The sequence below is a fragment of the Prosopis cineraria genome, unplaced genomic scaffold (genome assembly GCF_029017545.1).
Source record: "Prosopis cineraria cultivar Desert tree isolate PC_DT_omini unplaced genomic scaffold, ASM2901754v1 PC4, whole genome shotgun sequence".
Taxonomy (NCBI): domain Eukaryota; kingdom Viridiplantae; phylum Streptophyta; class Magnoliopsida; order Fabales; family Fabaceae; genus Prosopis; species Prosopis cineraria.
Window position 1 is genome coordinate 6,560,416 of NW_026555335.1, and position 12,147 is coordinate 6,572,562.

At 31.8% G+C, this 12,147-nt stretch overlaps 1 protein-coding gene and 1 long non-coding RNA gene across 2 annotated transcripts; one reads left to right on the forward strand and one right to left on the reverse strand.

Annotated features, from left to right (window-relative positions):
* LOC129309917 (uncharacterized) lies at positions 1-723 on the forward strand. Its single transcript, XR_008592973.1, has 2 exons — positions 1-35; positions 258-723. It is a non-coding gene; the product is annotated as an uncharacterized LOC129309917 (long non-coding RNA).
* A 2,527-nt stretch (positions 724-3,250) lies between these two features.
* On the reverse strand, positions 3,251-6,558 carry LOC129308423 (protein TIFY 3B; the record flags this gene model as incomplete). The annotated part of the gene is made up of 5 exons (XM_054949531.1): positions 3,251-3,697; positions 4,196-4,253; positions 4,390-4,576; positions 4,680-4,764; positions 6,380-6,558. Coding segments are annotated over 5 exons (657 nt in total), but the record flags the coding sequence as incomplete, so codon positions are not given.
* Positions 6,559-12,147: the final 5,589 nt, after the last annotated feature.

The following is a 12,147-nucleotide window of genomic DNA, read 5'->3' on the forward strand; positions in this document are numbered from 1 at the left end:
TGTAAGACCAGTTCTTGCATCGTCTCTTGGGCTTGGTAAGTGATTAGTTTCTCAGTGCATATTCCGCTGCACGTTCAATTTTCTCAACCATGATCAAATGTGGTTGCTTATAGTAAACTTTGTCAAGTTAGTAATGTCTCCTTTTGGGCGGATACATTTGTGACATTGATGCATTTTAATTTTGATATCTGACGTGATTAGAGCTTAAGGTTTTTACCCTGAAACTGTATGTCATGCATGGATTGTTTTTACCCCAGGCATCTCTGCTGCGCTTCTGTTGGTGATGGGTTCTCGTTTCAAGAGATCAGGGAAGATATTTCCTGCAGGTGTTGTATCACTTGTGTCTTTCGTATGACTGGTGGTTACTTTCATGGAATTCTACGTAGTGTGCACTAGCATGTGGAATGATGGAGATGAGGCTGTAGGTAAACTTTGCTGGAAACTCATCTCCTCCGGTTATAAAGTGTGTGTTTTGAAGTATAGCCTTTGTTATGAAATAAGGATGTCAGTTCGAACCTCATTTGGACCTCGAGTTCCTTCTTTTCCCTTTGCTTTTGGAAGAAAGTAACATATGCCTAATGGGGTTGTATTTGAAGACGATATCCATATGTGCATATAAAAAAAATTAGTTTTCTGCAGTGTATTAGCATTTCATTTTAAAAGCATCTGTATAAGAAATACTTGCTCTGTTTCAGAATAGTTCTTTCTAAAAATATTGTTTCATATTTGTTTTTTAGACTTCCAAAGCACTATTTAATGAAATTTTTTTTCTATTTTACCCTTAAAGGTATTAAAGTGCTTACTTTTAATTGTGGGGTAAATTTGGTTAAGTATATCATATGTTTACATATTAATTGTGTTTCTTAATTTGTGGGCAATAATCTTAAAAGGACAAGTATTTTGAAACGGATGGAGTACTAAACATGTTTCAAGAAGGAAGTGTGGACATTGATGGCATGGCTTCAATTGAAAAGAACGAGAGGAGCTGATGGTTGTGCCAACAAAAAATTTTAACCAACAAAAACAGGAAACTTGGCTGAAGAGAGATGGTGAACATTCAAAACGGTTGTTTACTTTTAGAGGGTGCCATTTTAATACAGAGGAATTAAGAATGTATCGAACTCGCATCTTTTAATTTATTTCCCTGCAAAAGAGTTACATCTTGCTTGTCTGTTCACAAAGAGAGGACCCAGGTTGATTAAAAATGCATGAAGGGACCTATTAAATGAACCATTTACCTTATGTAACACTTGTAAAACTTCTTGCCTGTCATTTTTTTTTTTCAGTATATCATAACAAGTACTTAAAATGCATTTAAGATTTTTATTTTAATATACTAATAACAGATAGATTTTGTATGACTGAATTTCAGCTTCAGAAATACGCATGCACTTCAAAACCTTTTACTTGAACAATGAGAGGTTAAAAATTTAAAAACTAAATGAGATTTGAGTTTATTAATGTTGAACTCTCAGGCAAGAGATGAGAGAAAAAAATTACAATAACGCTATTATACTGTCTCTTATCATCTCTCTTGGGGAGTTTAACGTTCTTTCTTATAGAGTCCATTGTTCCAAAATATTAGTTAGTGGCTGGGGTAGGGTCTTGATTGTATCTTTTGGCAGTGGTATATGGTTTATATTATCTGTTTTTTTTCCCCCAAGGGTATATCTCATTGAATTCGTAAGAGTATGTTCTCTGTAACAAATATTTTTATAAGTTGAGGGTTGTTTAAAAAATAAAATGAAAAATAATTTGATCGATGTGAAGTATCTTTCTCATTTTTAGATAAAAATAATATTTCAATAATAATAATAATTTGACAAATATTATATATCTTACCTTTTGCGGAGCATAAGAGTCATCTTAGGATATGTTGACTTTATTAGAAGTGATAAGCCCAATCGATTAATAATTGATTATTGCTTAAGTAGGGGAAACAATTTTGCTTGATGATCGATCAGTTTTCATGTATTCTGTATTTTGTGGTTCATTCAATCTTTATTGTCATGTCGGCAACTTGGCATTGATTAAATTTCAAATCTTTTGCATTTTTTTTATAGTACAAAGTAACAAAACTTTTCTCAAAAAAAAAAAATCTATATAAAAATTCTGATCACTAGACACTCTAATATACCTAAACTTGCATCTGCATATCTCTGTATAGTATATAATCTATATTCTTGCATGAATTCAAATAAAAAAAATTCCTAGATCATATGAAGGGCGACGAATTTTGCACACCATCTATTGGAAGCATTATTATTCTTTGTTACTTGATCTGATCAACATTAAAATGAAATAGTAAAATAATTAGAAAATTGAGGGTGAGGGAAAAGTGGAAGATGTTGATTATCTTGAAAGATTCTTGAAGCACGCCAGTTTGGTAAGCTAGCCCCTTTTGAGGATCATTTCACTTGTACCTAATGAGTTGTTGAACATGCTCAATTATTTTTTCTAATCACTATTTTGCCTCAATTTTAATCATTGAAAAAGTTGGTGCTATCTTTTGCATATTGCTTTATGACTCCTTTGGGGTGGGTGGGAACAGGGCTTCTACAAAAGTAGGAGGAGCCAGAATTTGTCCAAACTAAGCCATAAATTTATAACATGTCATGGATTTAACTATTTAGTTCCTAATAAATATTATGGAAGAACGAAAGTTAAATTTAAAATACTGAATTAATATAATTATTATTCTTTAACAAAATTTTCTTTTTAAAAAATAAATTAAAAATATTAATCTAAATTATTATAAATTTAAGAATTTTAATTGTAAATAATATTTAAATATTAAATATAACTTTTAAATTGTAGTAAAAAATTTGGTTTGCCACTGTTTAAATTAACATTTATAATTCATTTTGTAAATTTTTTTATTGAGAATCTAACTATCATTATTTCATTCCTTGCAGACCTAACTGCAACCCCCCTCCCAAAAAAAAAAAATACCTTCCTTCTCTAGAACATCCGAAGAGTCAGATTCTTGCACATGTTGACAAAATAGAAAGCAGCAGCAGCTAAATAAATTAATGGATTTAAAATATAGTAATGAGGTGAACTGTGATGTAACACAAGCTGAATCATATAATATCAACTTAGATCATTCTTAACAAATAAAAACATATTTAATTTCTTTGCATCCAAATTACTCCCATTTTCTTGCATAAATGTTGATACACCGATCCACTTGTTTTGTCCCAAGAACAGGAAGAGAGAGGGAGATAGGAGGGGCAAAACAACAAAAGCATGACAAAAACAAACGTCGCAATATGAACATAACAGATAATTTAATTGTCCAGAAACACAACATTGTCTAAGAATAACATAATTAGGATGGATATTCCGAGCATAGAGAACATAATGCAGACTTTCAAGTCATTTTCACTGACCCATATCAAGTTCAGCAGTTAGGTTACACGTATGCTAAAGACTAAACAAAAACCATGTCACAGATTCACGGTCATTAAACTTCTACATGCAAGCACATTGAGGTTCTTCTACACACAACAATAATTATAGCCATTAAGTAGAAACAACTTTTGACACTTAAGAGGCAATGACGCTGGGTTGAATCTCCTCCTCTGAGTGTTTGAAGGAGACCAGATCAGGTGCATTATCAGCACTGCAGCTATTCTCCGTATTCTCAGACGCTTTGGTTCTTGCCGGAGAAGGGTATGGGGCTCTACTCCCCAACCTGCCAGAAAATTACATAAACAAGCCAATCAGGGAACTAGTAAATAACCAATTTCTTCACGACAAGTGCACTTTTGGTTATGTCCCTTAACTTTGAATGAAGTTTTACTTTTTGTATCTTGATTTTCTTGATTCCAATACTGTTTTTAATCTTTTCAAGCATCGTCAGTGTTTTCATTAGACCTAACTCACAGAATCACAAGAAGGAACAATATGATGTGTCATTCTGTGTCTGGGATATTCCTTTAGATTCTCACATATTCACTTCTTTTCAAAAAATGGATGAAATTGGAAATGGACAGGAGTTAAGGGGCAAAGGTAAGACTTTCTAAAGTTAAAGGATCAGGAATACATATACATACATATATATAAGCCAAAAATAATCAAATCTGAGAGTTTCCTATGAAGCATACACCCCCTCATGCACTAAAATATGCAACAATCGTACAACAGATGAACTCACAAGAACCCAACCCATTAAACATGGAAGATACAATACCTATCTCGTCGCTTCTCAAGAAAGCGCTGCAGTGACTGTCTGCGTGCAATTGGAAATTCTGAACAGAAATATCAACAAAAAGACATACAAGATTTGAATTATTAGTACATTTGAATAACAGACATCCCAGCAATAGAAGAGGTCATTCAAGAAGTTATCATCTAAATGTAGTTCAGCAATGGGAAGAGTGCCACCTTGCAACCCACAAATGGAACTCTTCTGCCCAGGAAAACACAGTGGTTTCGGTGAAGCCAAATTATTAGGATTTCCCTGTGGAGAAGATGGCCTTGTGGGAATGGGTGAAGTAAAGGAGGACTGTATTGCATTCTTCATGTCAGCAGACTTAGCAGCAGAAGCAGCAATGCATATTATCTCATGCACCTGTTAACGAACGAGGGGTAACAAAAATGTAAAATGAAGAGCTGGAATGGGTACAACAGTGGCAAAGTTCCAATATGACATTTAAGTTTGAGAAAAGGGCTACCTTTTCTGCAGGAATTCCATCATAGACACAGACATTCCCATTAAAGAAGATGGTGAGCTGACTCGTATTCAGTCCAGATGCTGACCTAAAATATTCACAGCAAAAGTAGTAAAAATGAAAAAAAGCAATGACATATGCATGATGCACACATCAAAGTGAGCTGACATTGCTGTAAATTGGAATTAAACTTTTCAGAATCAGTGATGCACGAGACTTGCAGTTTTCCTCGATTTAAGAGTCATAAGCTTGATGCAGTATTTAGAAGTGTCTCAAGATTTGGTTGTGAATTGATACAAGTTTCCACAGTTTTGGACAAGTCCTGATAATACTGATGTTGAAGGGTCCAAAAAACGGATTGATAATTAATATCAAGTGAATAAAAAATATTAATTCTTTAATGCATTGTCCTCCAAAAGTATCAAAGCAGCGGCATCCTTTTACTATCACCTATCTCCTTTATTCTACTACCACAGTATCTTACATATATTGGCAAATGGTGGAAATCTCGTGGTTTTCCATTAAGAAAGCCCATAAATTTAATCATCTTCAAAACCCACACCTGAAACAAATTGAACAATAATCAAGCTAAACTTAAAAGGTAGTCCTAAATCCTAATTCACAAAAGAAGAAGCTTCTCGCCCATACAAAATTAAGGCATGCGATCTGAACAGTTTTATCTACCATCAACTTTGACGATCTGAACAGTGACACACGTTTTATTTAAATGTTAAAAACATTTCCTCACGAAAAAATGGATATGCAGGATGCATCACATTGACCATGATAACCGATGTCATATTTGTGACTCTAAAAAGGCATGGTTTCATCCCACAAAGATGAAGAAGAATTCAAACCAAAAACATTGAGGTGAATGTGTTAATTTTATATTTATCTCACGACAAAACCTAAATTCTGACTAATTCATGATATCCACACTAATTGAAGTGTTATTAGTTCAAGACATTCTGTTCCGTTGGCAGAAAGACGATCCAATAAATCATGGGCCGTGTTGTTTTAAAAGGAACTAAGTTGCTCTTTGTGCTTTCAATTAATGTAATGCATATCAGCGTAAGCAAAAAAACGTAACTTTATTATGTTGGTATACGGTAAATTAAACGAGTGTTGAGTCAAGGTTTCATAATTTAGGTACAATCTGTCGACTAATTCCCTGTGAGGAGAAAATCTTTTTCATGAATGGTTTTATCCTTGATACATGATTGGGAAGATATGAAACGCATTAAATCCCTGATCTGAAGCAAACTCAGACACAGACTATAAAAATGAACACTTGGTTTACCAGAACCCCAAAGCATCTCCTTCTTCCCATTCATATTACTTCTATTGTTGTATTTTGTTTCTTTCAATACACCTGATGCCATAAATTAAAATCTTTTCAGACATAGACATTCGCCCTTAATTACAGTACCCAAAAGCACACGGTTTTGCCTAACACACCACTAGCATTAGGAAGCCATTAAAGGTGCCAGATAAGAAACCACAGTTCATCCCACATGCGTGGCTTAAAATCGAGAGAAACCGCAGAAATTTACCCGCAATTATCGCTGCGTAGTGGGTAATAGTTCAATGAGAAAACAAACAAAGAAGAGCCCAAGAAAAGGCGCTCCGGGTAACTTTTTGCAGGTAAGTGTATACATAAATATAGAAACAACAAGGCAGAGCCAAGACAGAGAGAGACCTACCTGTTTGCAGAGAGATGCTTCTTTCCCAATAAATCTCCAGCAGATTCTTCAACAGCCTCTCCCTCGCAAGCATCACCATCAACAATTTTCCAGAATTCACAGCGAGAGGAGAAGATTCCAGAACCAAGTCTTGGCCCTTCTCTTCTCCGGCTCCTTGCTCTGTCACGGGCTTCACCCCATCATCAGAGTCAAGTTTTCCCTCCATCTGAAAGAAAATCGAACAGATCGATCCGAATGCTCAAGCAGATTTCAACGCCAAACAACACTGGATTTGTGAGTCTCTGGTATCTTGAAGCTTTTATGAAGGTGCTATTCCCTGTGGTGTTAAATTATCAATTATCAAGCATTATAAATTCTTGGTGGGAACAATATTTCAATAAGCAACGTGTTTTTCGTGCTTCGATTTGATATTTGTTTTCTTGTCCGCTGTCTATCTCTTACAGAGCCACATCTGTTGACATTTCCTTTAGCCAATGGAAGCTTTTTCTCATCGGTGTTGGACGCTGACACGTCAGCATACTGTACCGTATACAGTATACACGATGCTGGAGCAGTCGCGAGCGGGGATTGAAGAAATCCTCGGCTTGACCACGGCAGAAATTATGTAAGGAGATATCAAAGATCAGATCATGTCTGAAATCAGCGATCAACTGTCAAATAAGTTAATATTAAAATTCTCTCTCAAAACTTTACGAGTTAGAACATCGCCACATTTATGAATTTTTCTGTAAATATAATTAAAAGTGACTGCTTAATCTTTTTTAATAAAATTTTTTATGTGCCTGATAATTATTGAGAAAAGATGGTTATAAGAGAAGTTATTAGATAAAACTTTTGTAAAATCTTAGCAAATATTAATTTTGAAAATTTCAACATTTCACCAAAGGTACAAACACTCAATTTCCTTTTTTTTTTTTGACCCATAACGGGGCCGAATAAGAAAAATATATATGGTGAGAAGAACTAAAAATTTAAAAAAGCACAAGGCACTTCAAAGGAACTACTAAACTACATTTGGATGAGAAATTATGAAATATTCTTCTAATTTAATTTTGGTCTAACGTAACAAAATCATAATAGGTCTTATGCTAACCAATTAATTACATCGTGACTTGTCATCCTTACTTAATGTACCGTGAAACATATGTCAATCACCTAATCATATTTGGACATGCCATTTTTACTTTTTTATTCAACATTTTTTGCAATACAAAAATCTTCATTGATGTTCAAGAGTTTTCAATCAATCACCTTTCCGCTCTTTGAACGTAAAACATTAGATGGTATAGATACCTCTTGTTTGTTCATTTAAAAAGGGGAATCATTGTCCGATCTAAAACTCTGTACCTTTAATTGGATATATTTATTTAGGCCAAAAAAAATTGGATATATTTATAATTTATAATTTATAATATTAGTGAGCTTAACTATTAATATAGGTTGTGTCCTGTTAGACTATGCGTTCGCCTAAGACTGTAGTTAGTTGTATGTTGTTCATGTTTGTGGAATATTTACTGTGAAAGTAAATGCAGAGTGGGTTATGAAATAGTTTTTGAGAAACTGAATATGCGCGCGCTCTTGTTTGCTTGCTTTTAAAATGAGTTTGTGCAGGTTAAAATAGCTACTTCCTCTTATTTATTTTATATAAGACATTTTTTAAAAATTTTATTTAATTCAAAAATCAAAAGATTGGATGTTAAGTAATTTTTATAATTATTTTTTAATTATATCCAAATTCATTTATTATTTTTTGAAAAATAATATATTAAAATTAGAGTTTTAATTGTTATTATCAAGATATTTATATATAATATTTAATGAAGATATAATTAAAAAGATATAATTTAAAAAAAATTAAATTTTACATTGTAAGCTGAGAGAATAAATAATATCAGGATGTCAAATCTCATTATGTCACCTCGTTATTTTCATGTGAACAAACGCGTTCGGAGTAAGGGAAGGCGCAGGAAGCTAGACCGTGTACGGCACGCATTTGAATAGTAATTTACTTTTGGTCTGCCATGACTCGAGCTTTTTTTTTTTTTTTTCAAGAAAATCGCACTTAAAAAGCATAAATTATTATACTTTTGGCATGAAAAATTTTGATATTGTATTGCAAGCTCAGGAGTGCTGATATAATTTTTCTGCTCAAGAGTTCTTATTGTAATTTTTTTTAAGATTAAAAATATAATTTTGTCCTTATGATTTTAAAACACAACAATGTACAACATAATGTTCGCTATGTACCACACAATGTTCACATATTTTTAACTAAAAGTTCACGCATGTCTAATTTATCAGTAGGCTTAATACAAGTTAGGCAAATAATGTACAAACACAATATCCACTATGTTCATATATTACCAACTGAAAATCCATGCATGTCCACATTACCAGTAAGCTTAATATAACTTAGGTAAACAATGTACAACACAGTATCTATCATGCATTACACAATGTTCATATATTCTCAATTGAAAGTCTATGCGTATCCAGTTGATTAGTAGATTAAGCTTAATAAAATGTACAAGTTAAGCAAATAATGTACAGTATAATATCTACTATGCACGACACAATATTTATATATTTTCAATTAAAAGTCCATACTGTCCAGTTGATCAGTAGGTCAGGCTTGACAAAATATACAAATTACGCAAATAATATATAACACAATATCCAATGTGTACAACATAACATTCACATATTATCAATTGAAAGTTCATGTGCATCTAGTTGATCAGTAGGCTGGGCTTAACGAAATATACAAGTTAGAAAAATAATACACAACACAATGCTCGTATGTTGTCAACTGAAAGTCCATGCGTATTCAATTTATTAGTTGGTTAGGCTTAATGAAAAGTTTTTCAGATTCATAAACAATATAAAGTCTGTATATAATATGATAAGATTCATTTACTAACAACACAATGTCTATCTATTTCACATGGTTTGTATAATTAAACTGAATATTTGAAAAAGTTTCTCAAGTTTACGAATAACAAAAAGTCCTCATATAACATGAAGGTGTCTATTTGTTAACAACAGAATGTTCATCTATTTCGCATGATCCATATTGTTAAGTTGAACATTTACAAAAGTTTTTTAGGTTTATAAATAACAAAAAGTCTGTATATAACAATACAAAGTCTATTTATTAATAATAATATTCATATATTTCACATAATTCATCTGGTTAAGTTAAATATTTTCAAATAACATAACAAGATCCACATATTGACAACACAATTTCCTTTTATATTGCACACATCGACATCTTCACAAGGTCCTTATCTATTAATAATATGTTTTCATTGAATTTTCAAGAACAAATGCATCATATTTGAATAATTTACAACCGAATTCACAATTGAATATTCAATATTGATGAGATAATATTCATGTTTCCACAACACATAATCCAATATTTTGAGTATTAGAAGATTAGAAATTGAAGTTTCAGGAAATGCTACTGCATAGTGAGAAGTAGAAGCCATTATCCCTATAATCTAATTAATTGATAGTTGTAATTAACTAATTCACAACAAAACATCCATAAATAACATTAAAAGAACCATATATTTATAACACAAGGTCTATCCATATGACATACACAAACATCTGCACAAGTTAGTTGCAAAGGTTGCATGACGTAAATTTTCATAAATAATAATATAAATTTTATAAATAATATCTACACTAGAACATGACTATTTGCTGCAGAAAAATCTGTATTAAAAATAACAAAAAGTTCATAAATAACAACTTATTTTCATTAAATCAACAATCATGTCCCACTTGAAATTTGCAAGATAGAATTTACAAATAACCCATTTCAAATTTACAATAAAAGGTCCATAAATAACAATTAAAATCTATTAATTAACAACAGAATGTCCATTTAGACACACAGTCTTTAGTCAATGAAACATTTTATAACAAAATAAAAGGAAGGGAAAGAAGCATGGTCTAAAAAGTATAAAGAGATGACGATATGATGTCCTTTAGAGAATCTAGTGTGACGGTGCTATAAAAGTATGATCATAATCAAATGTATTATATTGGTGGGAATTCTAATAATGTAGAATAAGACACAATCCACTCTTATGCGATGGCTTGTGGTGGCGACAAGTTTGTCGTCAACTACCCATAACGACAACTACCCATGATTCATAGTTGTATCAGTAGAAGAATGCAGGACATCATATTTGCCTTCTCAACCATTGCCATAAGCACCATCTTTACAAGAAAATCATTTAAAAAACAACAAAGAATCAATATGGAAGAGGAAGGGAAAGAAGGAAGCTCAAGGAAGTAGAAGAGAGGGAAGAAAATGCGAAGTCAAGAGGTGACCTAAATGTGAGGGGTAATTGGATCATTATACTATTGAACATAATTGTAAATAAAGCCCTTGAGCCTTTAGAGATAAATCAGAATAATTTAAGCTTTATATGCAATTATGTTTACTCTAAGGGCCCTTATTGTGATTCTATTTTTTTTTTAATTACACAATCAAATATTACATATAAGTATTTTTTTAATAAAAATTTAAAAGTTGATTCATCATGAGAAATTATTATTTTCCATTAGACTTAATTTTCTGTCAAAATTTCTTTTTCTTTTTTCCTTTTTATCGAGCATGTTTGAATGAGTTAAGATCTTTTGTTGGAGGATACAATACTTAATGATATGTTTAAGAACCACCTGATAAAATTATTGGATTATCGTAAATATTTGACTTGTTACGATTCACGAGTGATAAACTCGAATGGTTTGCTTTTGGAAAAAAAAACTCAGATGATATAATATATGCAAAAAATGTGCTTAGTTAACAATTTATCACAAAGTACTGATCCGGATTTTTACTGACCTTAGTAGAAAACTAGGCAACTTTTTTTTTTAATTATTATTATTAACATTTTTTTTTCCAACAAAGGCCGCTTTTACTTTTTCCCTTGTCCGTGTCAGCTTTAGCTTTAGCCACGTGTTTTTCTCGTGGTTTATATTCATGGGATATCAAATCACAAATCCTGGAGATCTTTTGTTGATCAAATAAAATCCTCCAAATTTCCTTAGCTTGGAAACGTATCCTCGTATTAAAATTGATAAAAATTTAAAATAAAATGTTTTTAAAAATTCAAATAAAATTAAAAATATATTTTATAAATATTTATGTGTGAAAATGTCAATTTTCGGGACGTGTTAGTATTTTTATTTAAAAATATTGAATCGAAATATTAATTCTACATGTATACATTATAATCACTAAATTGATAAAACATTACACTATTTTCTTAACTGGGTCAGAAGTTCTGCATCATAACATAAGACAACCATTTCTATTAGTTTTGCAAATCCATTTGTTTAATAATATTATTGACATTTTTAAGCATCATTTTAACAAATTTAAGAAAAATTACATCTAGGTCTTGTGAAACAGATTTATTTATAAATAAATTTTATAAAATTTAAAAATTACAGTCAAGTCCTTCAGGACTTGAGTGTAGCATCCTAAAAATTTAACACTGATTAACTAAGTCTAATAGGGTAATTAAGTAAATTAATGTAGCGTGTGGCTGGAGAGGTTTAATGAGTGTATTTGATTGTGATTTTAACCCTAAATTTAGGTCCAAAATAAAATTGGGTCACCCATATATTAAAAAGTGATAAAATATAAAGTTTGTGCCACATGCTATAGTGTGCAGCACATGGTGCGTATATTGCAGTGCATGGTCAAAATTTTGCATAAGTTATTCCATGTTAGAGTTTGA